Below are 23,269 nucleotides of genomic sequence, written 5' to 3'. Positions count from 1 at the left end.
AGGACAAAACAGTGATCAACTGCATCGCACCACTCTGGGCATTTATACGGTAAGCAAGCCTCTCACCAGAGTTAGAAATTAATTACAATCACATGTTCAGTAGAGCAAAATTAATAAAATGGTCTAATGCTGGCTGGTTTACATTTATATAGGAATTTAGTTGTTCAAAATGTTTTGAAACGGTTATTTATAAATGAATAATAATAATAATAATAATTATTATTATTATTATTATATGAAATCTATAAAATATTCCGCACAAAACACAGGGTTGTCGACACATAATATGCTCATATTCAGTTACGGGGATAGTTTACCCAAAAGTAAAAATCCTACCATAATTGACATACTTTAACTTGTTCAAAAACTATTTGAGTTTCTTTTTTCCATTGAAGAAAAAAAAGTTGAAAAGAAGTTTTGCTGTTTTTACTAATACATTTTTACTACTAATTACTACAAAATTTTAGAAGTAATGTACTTAACAATTTACTCTACCTTTTGTGGTTTTAAAGCTTTGAGTTTCTTTCATCTAATCAACATAAAACAAGCCCGTAGCCAGCCTGATTAAAGGGGTGATTCTTTTTTCTCAAAAAGTGGAATTTTTTGCATTTTTTTTGCCAATTTTTTATTATGAGGTTTAAATACTGCATTTTAATGACATTTTAAGCATTATTTTTTGCTGGATTAGCTTGTCGGAAGGTCATCATAGCCACACCTTTTGATGTGCCACAAACATTTACTAAAGATTTAGAATAAAAGAAATATGAAAACAATACTTTAAAAAAAAATACAAATTTATTAGTATTTATTAGTATATCATTAAAAAAAATAGAAATTGGTTAAGGTTTTAAATTATAAACTATAACTTATTGTCATTTATTAGGAAAATAAACTGGGCAGCACATTAAACTTTCATAGTCAGTATTTGGGATGCCGAAATTGGCCAAATTCAGAACGGAAATTTACGTCATGCCAAATTCAGCATCACAAATTTAGTACCGAAAGCCAACACAGGATTCCTCTTGGTCTTAAAGCCTTCTTCAATGAGTTATTTTCACAATTCATCATGCCAAAATAGTCATTTATGAGCTCATTAATGGGACAAATTGTAGGCCTGTGTCAGTAAAGGGTGGGTCTGTGAAAAATTACTTCCATCGACTTCTGTAGCAAGAAAAAAAATACAATGGAAGTCAATGGGTGCATTTTTCAAAATATCTTCTTTCATGTTTTCATGTTCAATGGAAGAAAGAAACTCAAAGCTTTAAAACAACAGGTGGGTGAGTCAATCATGAGGTAAATAAAATTTTGGGGTGAACCATACTTTGAAATATTCTAATTTGGAAATATTCCAACATATTTGTTATTGTAGATTCATTACATAAATTGCCTATAAATACATTAAGCATGTATAAATAATGTGTATATTGCATCATGTAAATGATTGGAATGTTTGTTTGGAATATGGATTCATTTTTGTAATATTATACAATATATTCTTATCTTTAGAACAACATAATTCTTAAGTATATGACCAAATTTAAATAATATAATAACATTCTTATATTTTCACATTAATCATCATACATACGTGCAAAGTTATATAGTTATTTAATATTTTATTTTTCATTGTTAAATTATATAGTTATTTTTTACATAATCTAAAAATATTAAATATTTAAATGACATACTATATGTTATTATCATATATCTGTTTGATGGTAAACAGTGTTGTGACAAAAAGCAAATTGCGACGAAGGTGAAAGATTGATGTGCTCTAACATTTAATGATCTGTTATGGATCTGTCACTTTAACATGTTTTGCCCTTTCCTTTAGAGCATAATAGAGCAGTTCAACCCGAGCCTGCAAAGACTGGTGTCACTGGGAAACAGCTACATTCAGGCTTTCCAAGGCAAGTGAATATTATAAAATTGTAAAGTAGACAGACTTTAAAAAGAAAAGGAAGAAAATAGAAAACTGAGAGGCTGAACTTTGATCTGCCGGTTGTCATTGATGATAATAAGTCAGCAATGCTGCGACGTCATTGGCTTATTCGACATCATTGTTTAATGACTGTCTATTTTATGAGTCTGGAGTTTCACTAACTCAGGGACGTTGAAGCGGCACTCGACATGTGCGTCAGTAGCTTTGATAGACGTAGTTTCTGTAGAAATCTGTAATCTTTTGAAAAGATGACTGTTGAACAACACTCCATTCACTTGATGCTTATCTTTCAATTGACAAACTAAATTGAGTTCATAGCTGTTTGGTCACAGGACAATAACACACACACACACACACACACACACACACACACACACACACACACACACACACACACACACACACACACACACACACACACACACACACACACACACACACACACACACATTACTTCACTTGGCCAAAAGGAAATAAGAAATTTGATCAAATTTAAAATTGTAAAATCCAAAACTATATAAAAAGTACTCAGGAGTAGCTTAATTACTGTAATGTATCGCTGCTCATTGGGTTCATCAGAATAAACAGCAAAAGAAAGTAGAAGACAAAAATGTGGGAAAAAAATAATAATAAAAAGCCTTTATTGGTATGGCTAGTCCTTTCCTTTTGCTATTTAAATTTAAAATGTAATTTTTTTTCGAAACAAGGCAAAAAAATTTCAGTCAAATTTTAAATGCACTTTTGCGTATAAATTACATATTCTAAGATTTTTTAAAAGGTTGGTTTATCAAAAATTACATTTATGCACCATTTATGTCATTCAGACCTGTATTAAAGTAAAAAAGGCCACTGTTGACAATAATAGTAGCTTCAGAAATAACAAAAAAGCTAAGAAAAACGACCTTAAAATAGTTCAGGACTTTTAAATTTCCCTTACCACAGCCTTCAAATGTAATTCCCAGCCGCATATTTTAAAAATAGTTTTCAAAATAGATTTAAAAGAAAATATGAATATTGAAATATATTGTTTATAGTAAAACATCAAAAATGCAGCAAATTTAAATATGCACATATTCAAATTTGTAAAGTATTTAGATTTGGTCACTACAGTGGAGAGGAAAGGAGGATTAAGAGTAAATAAATGACAAATTTATATATGAAATATATTTATATTCTTAATATTTATACATGTATGGGCGTTTCCCAGTGATGGGTATCCACTGCGTAAAACATATGCTGGATAAGTTGGCTGTGCGTTCCACTGTGGCGACCCCTGATCAATAAAGGGACTAAGTCAAAAAGAGAATGAATTAATGAATATTTAGATATTAAAATATTTAAAAAAATAAATCTATTTCAAAATGTTTCATTTGTTAACATTAGCAAACAAAATTTATTAACATCAGTTTTATACATTTTCTTTTCAATTCATATGTTAACATGAGCAAATCTGTCAATAAACAATATGATCAGTTGTAATGTGCATATTTTATACAGCGCGTTTATTGTGTATGGCCATACACCCAAAGCACTTTACAATCATGAGCGAGGAGTCTCTCCACACCTCCAACTGTGTGCAGCGTACACTTGGATGATGAGACAGCAGCCACAGGACAATGACACCAGTGCGTTCACCACACACTAGCTGTAAGGGGACTGGAGTAACAGTGATAGAGCCAATTCGATCACATCAGTTGTTCACATCACATTTTTAGGTAAAACCACGGCCATTAGTGATTTATAAGTGCAAGCACAGGCCAAACAACGTTAATATCCATAATTCCTGATGAAGCATTGAGATCTCATGAAGTAAAACAATTGGTTTGTGCAAGAAAACGAACATTATTTTACAACATTATGGTTAATAAATGATTTAAGTACATGTTAATGAAACCTTACAATAATGTAGGCTAAGCAATATTGAAATGATCAGAATATTGCAAATGTACATATGTAAGAAGTTACTGGACCCTGATTCAAATGTTTTTTTTTTAATTTTTTTTATTTATTCCTGATTGTTCTTGGTATTTTCAGGTTGATAAAATTTTTCACTTCATTTCATTTGGTGATTTTAATTTTATCCATTTATTTTTGTTTATTTACATTGTTAAAATGTCTGATTTATTTTATGCAACAGTAAAACATTGCTGTACATTTTCAGAAGTTGCAGTGATGCTTTCTTTTCCCTGAAATATGAAACTTATATTGGTTTTATAATTTTCCTAAATTCCATATTGATTAAAATTGCATTATTTAACATGCTATCATAAATTACATTTTTCTTAAATAATCGCAAAGCCCTACTGTAAAGTCTTAAATCTACAATGTTCTTTCTTTAGAATTTATTCATTAGGATGTTCAAAGACTGTAATATCAGTTTAAACAATGTTAGAAATCAAACATACAATGATAAATTTATTAAACCTGTCTGTCTCTACAGCACTTGCTGCCACCAGCGAGGCCTATTTCGATGCTCTGTCTAAGATGGGTGAACAGGCCATGCTGAGCAGGTCCTCACGTTTACTGGGTAAAGCTTTTAATTCCCACCCATTTCAAGTTCGTTCACACTCCTTAGCTTTAATATTACAGCAGGATACGTTTCTGTCGAAGTCAGATTTTCGATATACTGTTCATTTTCTTGTTTTCTGATGAATATGTACTTTCCATACAGAGCAGAAAGTGAGAGCGAGAGAGAGTTTTGCGTGTGTGTTTATTGAGGGTGATAAATTGGGAAGGAGTCTGTGTCCTTCACACACTATATTGTACTTTGCTCTTGTAAATGCACTCAGTTCCTCACTGAATCTCACACACACACAAGAGAGAAAGAGAGAGAGAGTGAGCGTGTGTGTGTGTGTGTGTGTGTGTTTATTTATGGCTGGCATCTCTCACCCTGTTGTGGTTTAATGGAAAAATTTCATTAAATTTCAATGGTGCTTTTGTTGCTATGAATCATATTTTATGACTGCAGAGAGGTGGCATGACTGTGTGTGTAGTCAATATCAGATAACCTCCTCTGTGATGTTAAATAATAAATGATGACACAACGTCAGCTTGGCAGTGCAACCTTTAGAGACTAATACCTTTACTTTAACACACAGACAGATACTATGGATGTTATAAGATCATAAATGAAAACTTCTCTTTTACTCGTGCGTTTGCTTCGCAGGTGATGTGTTGATACAGATGTCAGACAGTCAGAGGAGACTCACCAACGAGCTGGAGGGAGTGGTCTGTTATTCATCCTTGACTATCGATCCATCGTTTGATATCTTCTGTTAGCGTGTTGTTGACAATGCACGTTTGATTGGGTGTACAGTCAACCCCATGTTTAATGAGTCTGTGTGATTTGATTCAGTTTCGCTGGTTCCACTCGGAGGTCCTTCAAGAGATGGACAACAATGTCAGATTGGATAAAGATTACATATCGGTGAGTTTTATAGAGGCAACATCAGCCCTCCTGTGAATAAATATTTGTCAAACATTTCCTAGGTGATTTAACATGGCAAGGACAATTCACAGTATTTCCCTTTATATGTTTTGTGTACAGTGAAAGTAATTTTGTTCACTGGATAAGGTCAAAGTTATTAGTGCATTTAAGAAACCTTTTTGATTTGATTGGCTACAGAACAAACCACTCTTGTCCAATGAGTAGCCTAACTGATCTAATTAAGCACTTTAACATAAATATATTGAATAATGAATTGTAATTAAACATATAGACTGTAAAAATGGCAACTAATAAAATGTTAGAATGCTAGCTCTCTGCAACTCTCACATGGTTGCCCGGTCATTACCTGGATGGGAGACCACATTGGAAAGCCAAGTTGTTACCGGAAGTGGTGTTGGTGAGACCAGTAGAGGCCGCTCAACCTGAGGTCTGTATGGGTCTTAATGCCCCAGTATATTGATGGGCACTCTATACTGCTCAGTGTGGGTCATTTTTCGGATGAGATGTTAAACCAAGGTCCTGACTCTCTGTGGTCGTTAAAAATGTCCTTCAAAAAAAGAGTAGTGGTTTAACACCGGCATCTTGGCCAAATATTCCAACTGCTCTTTATCCATCATGGCCACCTAACTATCCCCATATTTTAATTGGCTTCATCACTCGTTCTCCTCTCCACCAATCAGCTGGTGTTGGGTGTGCGGTTTGGTGCAATATGGCTGCCATCATGTCATTCAGGTGCACATTGGTGGTGGATGAGGAAATTCCCCCAATAAGTAAAGCACTTTGAGTGTCCAGAAAAAGCACTTCAGTATATAAAAATGTAGGGAAATAAAAAAAGCTAAACTATGCAAGCTTAATTGATATTCATGCTTGGGCCAAGAAGACAGTGATCTGCATGAAAAGTCTTCACAAATATACAGTACTTTAAAATTGCAAAATAAAGGTTAATTTTAAATCTAATCATTAAGAAAAGCTTAAAACAAAAACACTACCTGTGTCATAATATTTTAAAAGTTGGAGTCAGATTTGGGCTAACTAAACTAAAATAACCATTTATGTATTATTTTAAGAAGGAAACTAAACTTTTTAAAAAATGTGGAAAAAGCTTGTAATAACTTGCTAATTTTATAGTGCATTTAAGGTGTAAATACTGGTTCTGTTGTTAGATTTATTTGCTAAAGTCCTTATTCTATACATCTAAAAACTCTAAGGGCTCTATTTTGATGATCCATGCGCAAAGTGCAAAGCGCAAGGTGCAAACGCATTAACTGCAGTTCTTTTACTATTTTAAGGACGGAAAAATCCGCTTTGTGCTGTGGCGCATTGTCTAAAAGGGTTGAGCTTATTTTCTTAATGAGTTATAGGCAGACATCAATTAGCCTACAAATAATTGATTTAGTTTGTTAAGCGCAAAGATTTGATTCCAAACTATTTCTAAATTCAGTTCTAATTTCCAGCAAACGAATAAACGAACAATATTAACGAAGTGTGTTAAAAAACCTGAGTTATATCCAAATACACATGCTGTGCTCCATATGGTCTAAAACTTGACAAATAGGCAAATCTAAGCGTGTTTAATATGGATATAATAAATAATACTGCTAATAATAATAATAACATCATTATACAAAAGCAAATTTTTTTGAATAAATGGAAAAAGCCCCTGAGATGAAGAAAGCATAAAAGTATTTGGTTTTTTATATTTATGTAGGCTAGAAAATAATATGTTTTGTAATATTTTAATCCTTTATATTTATATCCTATATATATTCTTATTATATCCTATATATATTTTTAATATTTTGATAATTTTTCATATGTAAAGATATTTGCAAATTGCTCTACATCTTGTTTGTATTAAGTAGTGTTTAAGCGAGGCGCATAACTAACGTGCTCTGCCCTGGACTTTAGACTGGCTTTGTTCCCGTCTAAAGAACAGACTATTATAGTTTCTCAAAATAGCAACGCGTCAGCAATGCGCCTCAAAATGCCTCCTTTTTTAGACTAGAACGTCTATGGGCGCACATGAGCACAAATGCATTTGCTATTTAAACAGCATGGCGCAAAACGTCAAAACGACTCTTGCGCCAAGCTGAAACTAGCAAACAACTATTGCGTCGCGCCTTGTGCCACATTGCACGGAGTGTATGATAGGGCTCTAAATATGATTGGACTGAAATCAATCTGCATGTTGAAACTAAAGGTTGACTTTCTCCTCCAGACCAGCAGGAGGAGATATGAGATGGAGGTGAGAAACCAGGCAACAGCACTGGAGAGACAGATGAGGCGAGGAGTACCGCAGGTCAGAGCACGTTTATCAATGTACATGAGGACATGTGCAGATTTTAAAAGGCATTTTTTTGAAAATCTTATAATCATTTAACAATGTACAAGCTGACAAAACGTTTGTCACATACCATACTTTATAAAAAAAAAAAAAAAAGATTTGAAAGCAAAAAGAGTGGTAACACCATCATAAGAGTGATGTTATTGATTTTACATAATAGTTAAGCAAATAAGAAGTGAATACTGAAGGTTACATTTTAGACACAATATCGTCAGTTTTTGTTCTGCAAATAAAAAGTTTTAAACATAGCCAGGGCAGAATGTTTGTTCTTTTCTGAGAATGAATCTATTTTTGAATGAATCAGTTGAATCGTTGATTCTTGATCCAGTTTCAGTGCTTGTTTATTTGCCTCTTACAATACCTCCAACAAAAGAAGCTTTTTAGTGCTAGCCTGAAGCCAAGCATCATTATCTTTCATGATGGCGGTGGTAATGGCTAATCAACATGAGTTATGTTGATGGTTTTGTTTGTGTTTAGGATGGCAGTGAATATGTGCACTTTCTCAAGGAGTGTCAGAAGGAGGCGTTAAAGGAGGAGGAAAGGCGATATCGATTCCTGGCGGAAAAACACTGTGGGCTGACTCAGTCTATTGCTCATCTCATGAACAAGGTTAATATCATTCATTTTCATTAGTGTCCAAACTGTTTAATGTGTATTGGAGAGCTCTGGGCTGTAATCAAGGTGATGCTATACTAGGGAAAATCTATGATTAAAATGACTTCTCGCGATTGAACTTAATGTGTTAGTGTAAAAGCATTCCATCTCAATTTTGCCAAGTTATGTGCAATTCTTTAAAGAGAAAGTTTACCCAAGAATGTAAATTTACTCACCCTTAAGTGGTTCCAAAACTGTATGAGTTTCTTTATTCTGTTTAACACAAAAGCAGTTATTTTGAAGAAAGGTGAAAAACTCTAACCACTGACTTCCAAAAATACTATGGATGTCAACGGTTATAGGTTTCCAACATTCTTCAAAATGTCTTCTTTTGTCTTCAATAGAAAAAAAGAAAGTCAAACAGATTTGGAACAAGGGTGAGTAAATGATGACATTTCTTTAAATTTTAAGTTTTATGCTTTAGAAAACTGGCTATAATCATTTTTGTTTGCCTAATATCAAATTGCTTAGAGCTAAATTTTGTCCATATTTTTTTTTGTCTGATGTGATTGTGTTTAAATGACTCCCACAGACAGGGGGCAGCCTGCAAAACAGAGCAGAGGGGTGGAAAGATCTGGTGGATCACACAAGAGAATCCCGTTCACGCACTCCTTCACGGCTGGAGGACAACATTGTGAGAAATAGTAACATTTAACCCAAAAACCCTTTTGCCCTAAATAATGATACAGTCAATAGATGAGTTTGTTGAAACTCACATTTCCATTTCTTTCTGTTAGCCTGATGTTAACCGCTGGGCAGAGCAGCCGCTGGGCACAGTGCCCTCTAGAGGTGTGAAGACTTTATTCTGACATGCAAACAAACATCTGATGAACATTAAACTCCTTGTTTAAGTTCAGTATAACAAACTTTCACCTCTTTTTCTCAGGCCCTTCCCCTCAGCCCAGTCGTTCCAACTCAACTTCAGGACAGGCTGGAGCCAGAGTGATGCGTGCACTGGTGCCACACCCACCTTCTGCAAACTCCACCCTCCTGCCATTCGCCAAAGGAGAAAGCATTACACTTCTCGTCAAAGAGCCAAGGAACGGCTGGCTGTTTGGACGCGCTGACAGCTCTGGACGGTGAGAACACTTTCACACCATAATCCATGTTTGCACAACACAGTTTTCAACAAAAACAAAAAAGATGTAACATGGCTGTTCATTTACACAACAACTTTGTTTTGAGAACCATTTTAAAAGTGCAAGGTACTACCAAAAGTACATACAGTGAACAAGACCATTTGTGTGATGACTTGTAGCCAGCTTGGTGAAAGGGGTGGCTCTTTATTTCTCAAAAAATTGACCTGTTTTACAATTACTTGCAATTTTCTATTTAATTATGATGTTTAAATACATTAAGCACTATTTTTTAGCTGAATTAGCTTGTCAGACGGTCATCAACCACACTTTTTTATGTACTTAAAATATTTGCTAAAGATTTAGAATAAATAAATATTTTTTGAAAAATAATAATATAATAAAAAATATTTTTAAAATACAAATTTTGCCTATTGTTATTAATAAAGGCAAATTAAAAATAGCAAACAATCAGCACATTCAACTTTCCTTAGTCAGAATTTGACCATTGGAATAATAATAATAATAATAATAATAATGTTATAATAGAGCTTTACAATTTTTCTAGCCTTTGTAAAAACAAAAAAAAGGACATTAGAAAATTAATGGATAACATCAATAGCCAAATTAGTATTCACATTATTTTTAAAATGGTTCGCTATTGGTGCTTTACAGCTTTTTATTGCTCATTTTTCGTTTCAAGAATAAGGTCCAAAATTTAGAATAAAAGTTACAGTTAAAAAGTTAAAAGTAAAATTTTTCTCCATTTAAAACAATACAGTAGCGAAAGATAAACTAAATATTGCATGTTTTCTTGCAGCTGGATGTTAGACTTATGATAAATAATTGTTTGCATTGGTCAAAACGGATTAGCTGAAGTCATAACAGTCAACAAAGGTCTTAGAGCCTTATTGATCAGTCTTAAAGCCTTATTGATGGGTTATTATTTCACTCATTATGATGGCATATGTTTGGGACAAATTCTGGACATTTGTCAGTGAGAAGTGGCTCTTTCGATCCACCTGAACACTCCCTGGCGACAGGCCTGGAAGAGGTGTAGTTTAAAAAAAAATATATACAGTTGAAGTCAGAATGATTAACCCACCTGAATTATTAGCCCGTTTATTTTTTCCCCCAATTTCTGTTTAACGGAGAGAAGATTTTTTCAACCCATTTCTAAACATAATAGTTTCATAACTCATTTCTAGTAACTGATTTATTTTATCTTTGCCATGATGACAGTAAATAATATTTGACTAGATATTTTTCAAGACACTTCTATACAGCTTAAAATTGACATTTAAAGGCTTAACTAGGTTAAATAGGCTAACTACTGTAGGCAGATTAGGGTATTTAGGCAAGTTATCAAATAACGATAGCTTGTTCTGAAGACTATCAAAAACAAAATTATCCTAAAAGAGGCTAATAATTTTGACCTTAATGAGTTTTAAAAAAAACTAAAAACTGCTTTTATTCTAGCCGAAATAAAACAAATAAGACTTTCTCTAAAAGAAAAATATATATCAGGCATACTATGAAAAATGTCCTTGCTCTGTTAAAAATCATTTGGAAAATATTTAAAATAGAAAAAAATAATAATAATAAAATCAAAGGGGCTAATAGTTCTGACTTCAGATGTATGTATATTTTTTATAAAGTGACATTACCTGGCCTGACATGTTAAATACATGCATATGTAAAAATGTATTACATCTTAATGTGAAAATTATGACCATTCACAAAATGTTTTTTTGTGAATATTTTTTTATATGTCAGCAGTATGGAAATGCTTTTCAAAAATGTGAAGGAAAAAACAACTTTTTTTTTTTTTTTTGGAACATCGGCATTAAACTTTTGATGGCTATGCACATGGAAACACAGGAGATAATACAAATGAGATAAAAGGTACGGTAATTATTTGATAACTCCAATAAATACATTCAAACATGTAGAAGAACATGAAGACAATATATACCTGCCAAAGAACTGAAGTAATAAGAGGAATAAATAGAAAGACTGATCATTAACTAATGTGCACATTGATTGATTTTCACTGTGTAGAAAATTTTGAACTAATAATTATATTATCCAGTAAAAAAAAAAGTTAAAAATCTAATGACTTGGTTGTAAATTACCTTAGGTTATACAGTATTAGCTAATTATCTGATCAAAAGATAAATTTAAGTAAATTTATAAAGAGTTCATTTCAAATCAAATCAATTTCATTCATATCAATATCAAATGTATAAAGAGTGCATTTAGTGCCACATTCATTAGTTTAAGCATCATTTACAGTATCAAGTTGAAGTTAAAGTTCAGTAATTATCTTACTCCAACCAGGCAACAAAAGTTGGCAACCCTCCACATAATGAAATGACAGCATTCTCCTCATTAACACACTCCTTACACACACTCATACACCTGTACAACTATCTTTATGGGGACTTACCACAGACAGTGATTTTTATACTTTACACCCTGTATAGAATGTAAACACAAATTTGTGAAACACTCAGTATTTTTATCAATTTCAAAATATTTCAATATTTGTGGTAGGGCTGCAAAATTGTTTTAGCATGGATATTGCAATGTGAAAGTCTGCAATTAATTAAATTCTCTTTATTTCAGACACTAGGTCCAATAGTACAAAAGACAAACAAACAAAACATTACACACCACTTGATATACCTTTAAAAAGACATTCATGCCAATATTTCATTAAAGGTGACTGAAAACGCACCTTAGTAAGCCTAGGGTTTATCAATAACTTTAAAGTGCTATTCTGAGAATTCTCCAACATACATATACATTTATAGATCAAATTTCTCATCAAATGATCAAAAAATAATAATTATCAAACTCTTACATTCCAAAAAAAAAAAATCACTTGCAATACACCATCTATGTTTTTAAAGAGGAATCCTTAAACAATCATTGTATGCAAGCTGCAACTTATGGAGACTTTTTTTTTTTAGTTATACCACAGAGGAACTGCAGTAAGTTCTAAAGAGGTTTACCTTAACATGCTTCAAACACAAATAAAACTCTCACCAGCATATTTGCTTGAACATATAACTTTTAATGTTCCCTGTACAATATCACCATCAACACTCATGTCTTCAATAATGACATGCCCTAAACATTTAACAGTTGTACTAACATTTAACACTTCACAATTAACACATCTCTATGTTCTTTGGTTCTTGTTCATGTAATCATTAAAAAGAGCAGGTGGATAGTGGAAAACATAAAAATTTTACCCTTAGAGTCAAAGTTGATAATTTGCATGTGTATTTTAGAGCCTGACAGTAAGAATTTGAAGCAAACTTGAGCCATGTGGGCACAATAAGTGAAATGTTTTTAACTAAAAAGACTAATTGAATATTATATAATTACATACTCGATTAAAACAGTAGTGTTAATATTATTAATATACAGGCATTAATTATATCTGCTTCTGAATACTGCTTGACTCCTCAATCATCATAAACTATTTATTTGCATCTTTTGTTTGTTGTATTTAACTATACTTGTCGTTTTTATTAAATTATATTTTATGCACATATGCTCCCCTACAGAATCATCCCAATCGATCTAAAATTTTGTATTAAATTACACAATTTATAACATCAATTATAAATGTACAATTTATAATATCTAAATTGCAGTGAATGTAAATATTGCAATATCGTTTTTCCAATATCGTGCAACACTAGTGTGTGGTTTATGTGCCATTTTTCTCATTTAGACCAAACCAATGTCCCCACAAGGTAAAAATGTACTGGTACACTAAACAATACTTGTAGACATCCATGCAGGCGCACACACACACACACATTCGCTTTCTCCCTCTTGACTATCTCTTTCACTCTCTCACACACACTCAAAGACAGCTCACCTGATTTAGTCTCCTGATCATTTGATCTCCATTGTTCAGGCAAGGCTGGTTCCCTGCTGCTTACGTGGGCCTCACAGATGGACCACCTGGACCACCTGTTCCCAGGTAAGCGGACACTGCACATTTCCTAGCAGCTGCGCATCTGAGCTGCAGTCTCATGACCTCTGACCTTGCTCTCTGTTCAGCAGCAGCTCTTTTAGAAGAAGCAACAGTATGAACAATCTCCTGGACCAGCCCTTCAGCAGCAGCCAGCAAGCAGCTCCACCTGCGCCTGCGCCTGCACCTCCACCACCACCACCTCCATCAACCAGATCCAGCAGCTCCAGACCGGTCACTCCGACTCCTTCAGAAAACAGAGTAAGAGCTCTTCATATTAACATGCTCACAGTTTTTGTTCAGAATTGGGATGCATTTCTATGGAAGCTTGTTCCCTTTATGGGATAAAATGTCAGTTAGAAATGTAGAGAAAAAGAGATGTAACACACTAAAAGTGCTCAAAATTGCAATTACCTGAAATCTTTGTAGTTTTATTATTGAAATGTAAATACATTCAATTCAGCCTAATTTAAAAAGTTTTTTTTATTAAAAAGGCTGGATTTTATTTTGCATATTAAACTATGAACGGTGATCTATAAGACTTTAAATGAAAGATTATGAAAGCAAACTGTCTTTGGAATAGTCTACACTAAAACATTTCATATTTAAAGCACTGAAATATATTAGGATTCTGATTCATGTTGACTGCAGGATAATTTTCACATGTTCTCATGAAAAAAATTCAATAAAAATTTGCATGCAGCAGCTGTAATGTCGATCCTTTGTGCGCATTTGACATTGTGATGTGGTTGAAGGCTTTTTTGAAGATCCGCTGATGCTGAATATTTTTAAATCCCCGGAGAGATTCCAGACTGTACTGTAAGCTGATGTAAATGTGTAGATGAGAGGAGAGCGGGCTGATGCTGAATGTTAAGTGTTAGTTCCTCATGTGACCAGCAGGGGCACTGTGGTGAAGTGCTGTTCTCCACCACGCCTCATCCCTCATTCTGGTGGCTGCAAGGAGGCAGTTCTTTCTGCTGACGGTCTGTGTGTGTCTGTGTGTGTCTGTGTGTGATGTGTTCCTCTTCTGCATATGAGCCTGTCTTTTGTGTTGTGGTTTGCTGTGGCAGTTTGTATACAAAGAATCAGCTTGTAATATTTCATTTCATATTTGTCATGTTTTCATTATGACAGTTTACTCTTTTTTTTTTTCAAATGCAAAAAAAGTACGATTTTGTTGACACTTAGACATCACTAGATTTATTGAGGTACAATGCATATGCTTTTTGCAGTTCTAATTTATTCACAGCATTGTGCAAAAGGATAAATGCACTCTTATTTACAACAAACAGAAACTTTCTTTGGATAGAGCTGTGCACAACAATACTGCAGTACATATTGCAACTGAATCTACAACATGTGTAACGGAGGCCAGCTAGTAAGTGCTGTGCAGGTAAACCTCACTCCTCTGACCTCTAAAGGTGCTCTAGCGACAGATGCTAGAGGCCATGGTCTTTAGCCTCCTTGATAGAGCAACCGACTCCCATGCGGAAGATCGCCGGTTCGAAACCAGCTCGGAGCGGGTTGGATGGTGTAGGACCAGCGGGGTTACATTGGTGCCGTGACCCGGATGGGAGTGAGGTTTAGGGGGGTGAGTGACCAGCGGGGTTACACATGCATAGGTCTGTAAATCATTCATGAAGATCTATTTAGAATACATTTTCAAGAAAATAAATGTATATTTTTTTATAAAATTAGCTTGACAGATTTTGACAACTAGATCATCATTTTTGTATGTAATGACTCAAGTAATGAAATGAGGACAGTTAGTTTTATATGTAATGACTATTCAGCATTCACAAATTTAGTTCATTTTGACTGACATGACAAGCAAATGATAATGTTTTAAAACAGCAGAGAGTTGTATGAAAGCAATTGATGCATGTCCAAAAGCATTCACAATATGTTGGAAGGAATGAGAAACTGCTATTATGATGTGCACAAATGTCTAATTGTTTTGAGAAATGCATTAACTGTTGTGCAAATGTAAATAGTGTATGAGAGATGCACCAAAGCGACTGAGAAAAACTGTAAAAGTTAGGCACAAGCATTTAATACGCTTTGTGTTTAAGAAAATACTTTGGTCTTTGAGGTGGGATATGATTGTAAAGGGCTTGGGTGGTCAACAATACATAAATGCTAAAATATAAATAAATATTCATTAACTAATGGTTATTATGGCTTCTAATTTTATTATTTTGTCCAATGAATTAATACATATACAGTAATATTAACTATGAAATAATAGCCTGCAAAATAGTAATGATCCATTTGGAGTCAAGTTCCAAGTGGAGTCTTTAGTAAGTGCAAAATATTGTGCTGGTTTGACTGATGTAAATTTTCATATTGTACAAGTACCAAATTGAAAGTGCACTTATACCATAAGTTGATAAACATACACATGCTCAACTGATTTGTAAAAGGGCCACAAAACATAACATATTACCCTGGAAGGGTTATTAAAAGCGTTTCAGTTTTTTTGGGGGCTTGAGTTTAACCCTAAAATTAAAGATCAGTCTTAAGGCATGTTTGGTTTTGCTGTGATTTTTTTTTTTTTAGATAATAGTATAAATTTAAAAACTGATTTAAAACACTGAACTTTTCTTGTTTTGTTTCTTACAGAGACAGGATAGCTACGAGTCTCGACCAGCACTGTTTCCAAGGTCGGTGGAATCAAATAGCTTCATATTTTCTTTGTGCCAAACTTGCGTTTAGCTTTTTTAACACCTTTAAACCTCCTGTGAAGTTCTTTTAAATGTCACAAAGATGCGGTGGTACAGTAAGAAGGTCGCTGGTTCGAGCCTTGGCTTGGTCAGTTGGCATTTCTCCCTGCATTCGCATGGGTTTCCTTTACGTGCTCCGGTTTCCCCCACAAGTTCAAAAGACATTTGGTACAGGTGAATTGGGTAAGCTAAAATGGTCTATAGTGTACTGTGTGTGTGAAAGAGTGTATGGGTGTTTCCCAGTGATGGGTTGCAGCTGGAAAGGCATCCGCTTCTTAAAACATATGCTGGATAAGTTGGCGGTTCATTCCGCTGTGGCCAGATTAATAAAGGGACTAAGCTGAAAAGAATATGAATGAATAAAGACCCTTTAATCCCCTTTAAAAAAAAAAATAGGCCTCTTCACATTTCCAGGTTTCTCAGTAGCGGAAGTCATCATAGTTGGGTAAACTTAGAGCACAGTGAATAGGAGAGTTGAACAAATAATTTGTTTACCATCTTATTTGGTGAAATAATGAAAGAAAAATGCTATGATAGTGTTATCAAAACTTTTAGAAAAAAGAAAAAAATTCTGTTTGGTTGATGAGGGCAGCCAGAGGAGAGAATAATGACAAATTTACTATCCTGTCCCATAGATTATGCAAAGAAATGCCTCACACATGTGGTAATTCTTTTGTAATTTGAAGAAAAAAATGATATAATACATATTTATATATATATATATATATATATATATATATATATATATATATATATATATATATATATATATATATATATATATATATATATATATTTTTTTTTTTTTACTATATTTTTTACATTTTTATAATACTTTTTATTTTTTTTTAATCTAAATATAAAAAATTTCAATGATTTAAGTTGCTGATGACCGTTAATTGCATCCCAACAGGCTTGTGAAAAGGGTTCTTTAGCATTTATATTTTATCACAGCTCTGTCAGTGAGAGTGTTTGAGCATCAAATAAAAATAAAATGAAAAGCATCTTGAAGGGGCAGGACATGTCAGATACTAGAGGGAGCATTTGATTGGCCAGAAGATGTGATGAGAAATTATGAGGTGATGTCAAATCTTTTATCCAACTATAAGTTTTGGATGTTTATATCTCCCTAATGTGAATTTCATCGCCGTTTTGTTGCACAATACCTTATAAGACAAATATACAGATAACAACTAAAAATATATATATTCATTTTAATTTCATGGTGACTTTAATAGATCATCTGTATTGCAGATGTGTGTTTAACATCATCATATCTCTCTCCTTTTTCTTGCAGAGGCACAAATCCATTTGCCACAGTCAAGCTGAAACCCACCAAAACCAATGACCGATCAGCTCCTCGCATATGAATCCTTCATCCAATGGCAGATCAGCGCCTTCACAATTATTCAATAGCTAATCAGCGCCGCACATTTTACTGTACATTGTTTCCGCCACATTCAAAAGCATTAATTTTCCAGCATAATCAGAACAAAGCATCACATTTGAGACAATACAACTCAACAATGATCAATGAGCAGTCGTAACGTACCTTTATCTGCAGGCTGTTGAAGAATTGGAGGCAGCAAACTCTATTAATAACACTCCTTGATATGCAATGGGCGCCATAAAGTATCTGGACAACTAAATCCACGCTTAAATGGTGTGAATTTTGTGGCGTGGAATAATTAAACAAGTACTGCAGGTGGTTTTTTATTGGATGTTGAAGCCAGATCAGAAGTTCACCCAGGTGTCCTGTAAGATTAACCACAGGTGCAGTTCATCACTGTAATTAACGGCATTTTGCACTAATGGAGGGTTTCAAATGCAATATATTGCTCTCTAAAGGGAATCCCAGAGAGAAAATGATGGACGTCATATTTAAGTGCCCTTTTAAAGCAAAGTGTTTAAAACTGGCTACTTTGAAGAGCCCTTTGAAATGAATGATCCTTTGAGCAGGGAAGTTTTTTGACATCGAACAACCCTTGAAAGAGCTTAGGATACAGGAATGAGCCCTTCTAAGGGAAGCATGCTACAACATTAGATTTTTATCATTTGAAAGCAAAGAAATGTTAAAAAGGCTCTTTTTGCGAAATGTTTGGTTTGAAAGGAGCAAGAAATGGTGATTTTTTTAGTTTAAAAAAAATATGCACTTGGTTTAATGTCTCCTCATTTTTTTAAATCTGGAAATGTAAATAGAAGATAACTCAAACACTTCTAAGTGCTTAGAATAGATAAATGCATATGAGATACATCTACATACATATAATCGTACATAATTTGTACTCTGTAGGTGAATATCGTTGTTAAAGCATCACTGAATGCACTTTATGAATGTATTCTGTCATATTATTTGCCACCAGGGCTGGTTTAACTACAGTTGTATGTGGTTTGACCTCTGAGACCCAGCGGCTTCTCTGATAAGCGACCATTGGCCTCTTTTTCTCCCGCTCTATGCTTGAACTTTGTCTCTCGGCTCAGTTAATCCATCTGACGGGCCCAATTATAAAATGCCCTTAAATTGGCTGCTCTGTCTGCTTAAGTGCCTATAAAGCGAATGTTCATTTTAACCTTGACAGTAATTGGTGTGACCTTCTCCTGAGGTGTCAGAGCCATTAGTACAAGCCCATTTGTAGGGATGTCTTGCATCTCATCAGCTACTTCTTTTTTTTTTTTTTTGAGAATATTTTTCTGTTTAATTAATGCTGATTATTCGAAACATAAACATGCACCTATATGTGCACCTGTGATTTACACTTGTTAGGCTTTGACTAGAGAACACAAGGACAAGATGCAGAGGACATCACATGTGATATATCTTCTTGATCTTGTTGTTAAATTAAATGTTTGAAGTTAATGTCTCTGAAAGGGTCATTTTTAAAGAGTTTGTAGGACAGGTCGGCTTTGATGCGTAATAAATGTATCAAATGTGTCTTTCACATGCAGTTTTTACTTTCAGTATGACTGACTGTTGCTTAAAGATAAATTTGGCTTTCTTCTGAGAAATATTCACTTTCTCTTCCTCTGTTTTTTTTTCTTTTATTTTCTCAAATGATTTGAATGAGTTGATTACATTCAGAATTCCCAAATGCAGACATCAGTTCAATTTCAATTCAGTTCCTGTTTCGTAATAGATTCATAATGTTTTTTGAAATGTTTGTGCAATTAAAAAAATAATTAATTGGATTAAATAATAATAATAATAAATCATTACTGAAGCATCTCTAACCTTATTCGTTTTTAACATTATAAACTCTAGATGACATACAGTTGAAATCAGAATTTTTAGCCCCCCTGAATTATTAGCCCCCCCCCCCCAAATTTCTGTTTAATGGAGAGATTTTTTCAACACATTTCTAAACATAATAGTTTTAATAACTAATCTATAATAACTGATTTATTTTATCTTTGCCATGATGACAGTAAACAACATTTGACTAGATATTTTTCAAGACACTTCTATACAGCTTAAAGTGACATTTAAAGGCTTAGCTGGGTTATTTAAGTCAACTAGGCAGGTTAGGGTAATTAGGCAAGTTATTGTATAATGATGGTTTGTTCTGTAGACTAGCAAAAAAAATTGCTTAAAGAGGCTAATAGTTTTGTCCCTAAAATGGTTTAAAAAAAATTTAAAACTGCTTTTATTCTAGCCGAAATAACACAAATAAGACTTTCTCCTAAAGAAAAAAAATATTATCAGACATACTGTGAAAATTTCCTGAATCTGTTTAACATCATTTGGGAAATATTTAAAAAAGAAAAACAACTTTAAAGGGGGCTAATAATTCTGACTTCAACTGTATATAGTAAAGCCCAAAGTGTCTTCTTTCCAAAAATACATTAACTGTGATTGTAGACAAAATTATTTAGCAATTGTTACTGTTTTAGTTTGGTAAGGTCAATTTTTGAGAATGTGCCTCTGACGGTGAGGGAAAGAAGGCCACAGATAGTCTTGGAAAACCTTTTACAGAAATCTTATTTTAAAAGTGAGTTCATCAAATTTTAAATATAATCTCATGAGACATATAGCATTCAAGGCATATTTTTTTCTAGGTAATTAAATGAGTTTTCCTGTATTTGTATATGGAAAAACAAATATTGAACACAGCACTATTTTTCTTTCTCTTGACTTCATAATGTACAACTTTTTATATTTTTTAGCATGAAACTCTAGATCCCATTCCCAACTTTCTAGATCCATCCCATTCTGAGCCGGAATCGAAGTAGTGATTTTTTGTATGGGAGGTCGATTGCTCTAATAAGAAGGCTAAAGACAATGGGCTCTAGTGTCTGTTGCTAGAGCACCTTTAGGGCCTACTCACACTATGCTAGCCGAACCATGCCCAGGCCCGTTTCCTGGATCATTTGATAAGTGTGAGTGCGCTGAATTAGGCTCATGCATGGTTCACTTGGCCGGCCCTGGCCCGGTTGGAAGAGGTGGGCCTGAGCGCGGTTCACTTGGGCTTTGGCGCGGTACATTTGTAGTGTGAGTGCAAAACGCGTCAAAGCCCGAAACTGAAAGCGAGACGTGACTTTAAGGGACTGTTTCATATGGATTTATTAATCATTCTTACTGTTCAATGAACACAAACTGCCCTAGATCATTAAAGACGCAAACCCCTCACTGCATGACAGCTGCGCACCTTCAGCAGACCTCCTCGTTCCTGCAGCACGAGGGCTTTATGATTGTTTATGAGCGTCAAAAGTGGCGGATCTGTTCGGCAAAATATCTGTCTGCGTGTCACCGCATGCCTAAGGACTGTTTGGCAAAATATTTGACTGCATGTCACTGCATATCAAACAACTGAAACTATATAACTAGAGAAATCTCCACTGTGCTAAGTGAGAGCGCTTACTGAACAGCGCAGCATCGATAAACGTGCCCAGGCCAGATTGTAGTGTGAGTGCGGGTCATCTGGGGAGACAGGAGGGGGGACAAGTGTGCTTTGGCCCGGTTCGAGGCAACTGTACATAGTGTGAGTACGGCCTTAGACGTCAGACGAGTGAAGTTTACTTGCATAGCAACCCACTGGTCCTACTACACCCATCCCGGTTCGAGCTGGGACCAAACTGGTGATTCTTGTCACCAAGTATGTTATGAGTAGTATGGACAAAATTTTTCCATTTTCCATTTTTCCGTATTACGTCCGCCATTTGTCATTATAAAATGACTTACATTGATCAGTTCCATTGTTTTTTTACCACTTGTCTTGCATGGCCTCATGGGATATTAAATTATCCATTGGGTATGCACTTAGTAGTAGGTCATCCTACTTATCGCCTACTATACATTTTAAACATACTACTCAGCTCATGATTTCGGACGCACCCTCAGTGTACATTTGGCTATTTACACAAGAATGACGACAAAGAGATTGACGACACACTGGAACTCTTGAGGCTTTGTCTCTTTATTGAATTTTCTTTCACAACTTGACCTCTTTCTTGGTTTAGTGTGTTTCAGAAGGGGGAGAGGAGGGAGCGGAGGAGAGAAAGATGAACAGGCCAGATTAAGATAAACACAGACAAACAATAGTGGCCAATGGAGAGTGTGTCGTTTTCTTTTCTATTATATCTACATATTGCCAGCATGAGGTTTTGCCCTGTTAAAGGTCTCTTTATCTATACACTAGCAGAAACACTCACTTCTGTAGAAAAAGGAAAATAAATAGCCTAATTAGTGTGTGTGTGTGTGTGATGGGGTGATGTTTTTTAAGAGGGGGCATTCAAGCATGTGAGTGTATGGTGTGTAAGTGAGTGTGTGTGCGCTTCAGGGGCGTGTTAGGCTGAGCTTGAGGTCAAAGGGACATGAGGTACAGTATGGACAGGCCAAGAGTCCTTTTGTCATTTATTCACGAACCAGAGCAGCAAACTCTGAAACAGAAAAAGCATTGAGAGAGAATTAGTGTTTTTTTTAAGAACACTTTGCATAATGTGGTTCAGTTGAGGTGTCTGGTTTATATATATGAAATGTGTGAAATTTTATATATGAAATATATATGCCGTGTGAAATTTCCATTGAAAATTACAAATTTTCTCAGCCTCCTTTGTTTATGTTACTCAATATGTTTTTATGTGCAATATGTTTTTTTTTATCTTAAATGGGTGGTCCACTACGATATCCTATTTTAAACATCAATTTTTAGCTTAGCAGAGTTAGCTTAGCAAAGCTTACAGTGAGCAAAGTTAGGAGCACTACAAAAATTACATCTGGGTTTACGATGTCATAAACCCTTCAGTTTATACCCTAGGAGACGCACAGGAATGGGACGTGGTTACAGAGACATTGTAACGCAAATAGTAAAGAAAGTATTTGCTTTTGACAAAGGACAGATTCCATAATCTCTCTCAATTCAGTGCTAGATTTGGCCAAAAACTCCTTAAAGAAGGAGAAGTTCCAATGATAAGAAGCTGTGGATTGTTAGCCACAACCTGAAAGTATTTTATTTGTTAAAATTTACTTACATGAATTCTAGTGATTCTAGTGTTTACTGTATGGTGTGGCAAGGACGTAAACGAGGATGTAAAGAAAGGGAAGCATTTGGCACCGCTAACAGTTTAGCTTAACAAATTCATATTTATCCATCAGACCCCTGCAAACACCCACAATCTCCACCGGTATGTGCAATGTCTCTTTATGTGTCTGTTTTCCGTGTGTTAAAATAATGAACTTGAGTTTTCTGGTGATGTGGAGCTGATTCGCGAATCAGAACACATTAGACTACCTGACCAATCAGAGTACATTACGGGCGGTCCTTTGGAGGAACCAGGAAATAGGATAGTTGTTTTCATGTTAGCTGAGTAGCAGTAAAAAACATAAAATAACATGATATTAATTACTAATGAAGCACGAGCTCACTTTGTTTTGCACTCCATAAACAGATAAAGTCTAACTAAACACTCTGGACCAACCCTTTAAAACATCACTAGTATAGCAGGTTTTCTTGTTATTGCTCTTTAACAGCAAAAGAATGTACAAAAAGGCCTTCACTTGCTAAAGAGTAAAAACTCTTCATTAGATGACAGACAGCATGCTGTAGATTGTGTACCACAGCTATTGCCTATCAAGTGAGTTAGGACTCCCACTG

General features: G+C 34.6%; 2 protein-coding genes and 1 long non-coding RNA gene across 16 annotated transcripts in view; 1 reads left to right on the top strand and 2 right to left on the bottom strand.

The window, feature by feature from the left end:
* The window catches only part of baiap2l2a (BAR/IMD domain containing adaptor protein 2 like 2a), a 24,032-nt gene extending 2,273 nt beyond the window's left edge, over window positions 1–21,759 (top strand). For 2 of the 7 annotated variants that reach the window (XM_087244366.1, XM_087244365.1), the window contains exons 2-16: window positions 1–49; window positions 1,835–1,910; window positions 4,383–4,469; window positions 5,109–5,170; window positions 5,298–5,369; window positions 7,609–7,689; window positions 8,212–8,343; window positions 8,921–9,022; window positions 9,126–9,177; window positions 9,275–9,467; window positions 13,402–13,467; window positions 13,551–13,719; window positions 14,356–14,441; window positions 16,081–16,121; window positions 17,479–19,189. The exon at window positions 1–49 is cut by the window's left edge. In XM_087244366.1, coding sequence (XP_087100492.1) covers window positions 1–49; window positions 1,835–1,910; window positions 4,383–4,469; window positions 5,109–5,170; window positions 5,298–5,369; window positions 7,609–7,689; window positions 8,212–8,343; window positions 8,921–9,022; window positions 9,126–9,177; window positions 9,275–9,467; window positions 13,402–13,467; window positions 13,551–13,719; window positions 14,356–14,439 — 1,225 coding nt within the window. In that variant the 3' untranslated portion in view covers window positions 14,440–14,441; window positions 16,081–16,121; window positions 17,479–19,189. Of the gene's footprint in view, window positions 50–1,834; window positions 1,911–4,382; window positions 4,470–5,108; window positions 5,171–5,297; window positions 5,370–7,608; window positions 7,690–8,211; window positions 8,344–8,920; window positions 9,023–9,125; window positions 9,178–9,274; window positions 9,468–13,401; window positions 13,468–13,547; window positions 13,720–14,355; window positions 14,442–16,080; window positions 16,122–17,478 lie in introns of all 7 variants that reach the window. The other 5 variants (XM_087244361.1, XM_087244360.1, XM_087244364.1 and 2 more) reach the window with 4 other exon arrangements.
* LOC147845622 (uncharacterized) lies at window positions 4,636–13,502 on the bottom strand. Its single transcript, XR_015480784.1, has 2 exons — window positions 13,363–13,502; window positions 4,636–5,321 (listed from the first exon to the last, which is right to left on the bottom strand). It is a non-coding gene; the product is annotated as an uncharacterized LOC147845622 (long non-coding RNA).
* Window positions 21,575–23,269, bottom strand: part of pvalb6 (parvalbumin 6) — a 137,443-nt gene continuing 135,748 nt past the window's right edge. For all 8 annotated transcript variants that reach the window (XM_087242379.1, XM_087242380.1, XM_087242382.1 and 5 more), the window contains one exon: window positions 21,575–22,055. In XM_087242379.1, coding sequence (XP_087098505.1) covers window positions 22,030–22,055 — 26 coding nt within the window. In that variant the 3' untranslated portion in view covers window positions 21,575–22,029. The remainder of the gene's footprint in view (window positions 22,056–23,269) is intronic.

The sequence above is a fragment of the Danio rerio genome, chromosome 3, assembly GCF_052040795.2.
Source record: "Danio rerio strain M-AB ecotype USA chromosome 3, GRCz13ab, whole genome shotgun sequence".
Classification (NCBI taxonomy): domain Eukaryota; kingdom Metazoa; phylum Chordata; class Actinopteri; order Cypriniformes; family Danionidae; genus Danio; species Danio rerio.
Note: the sequence above shows the minus strand (reverse complement) of the source record. Positions and strands in the feature narration are given on the sequence as shown.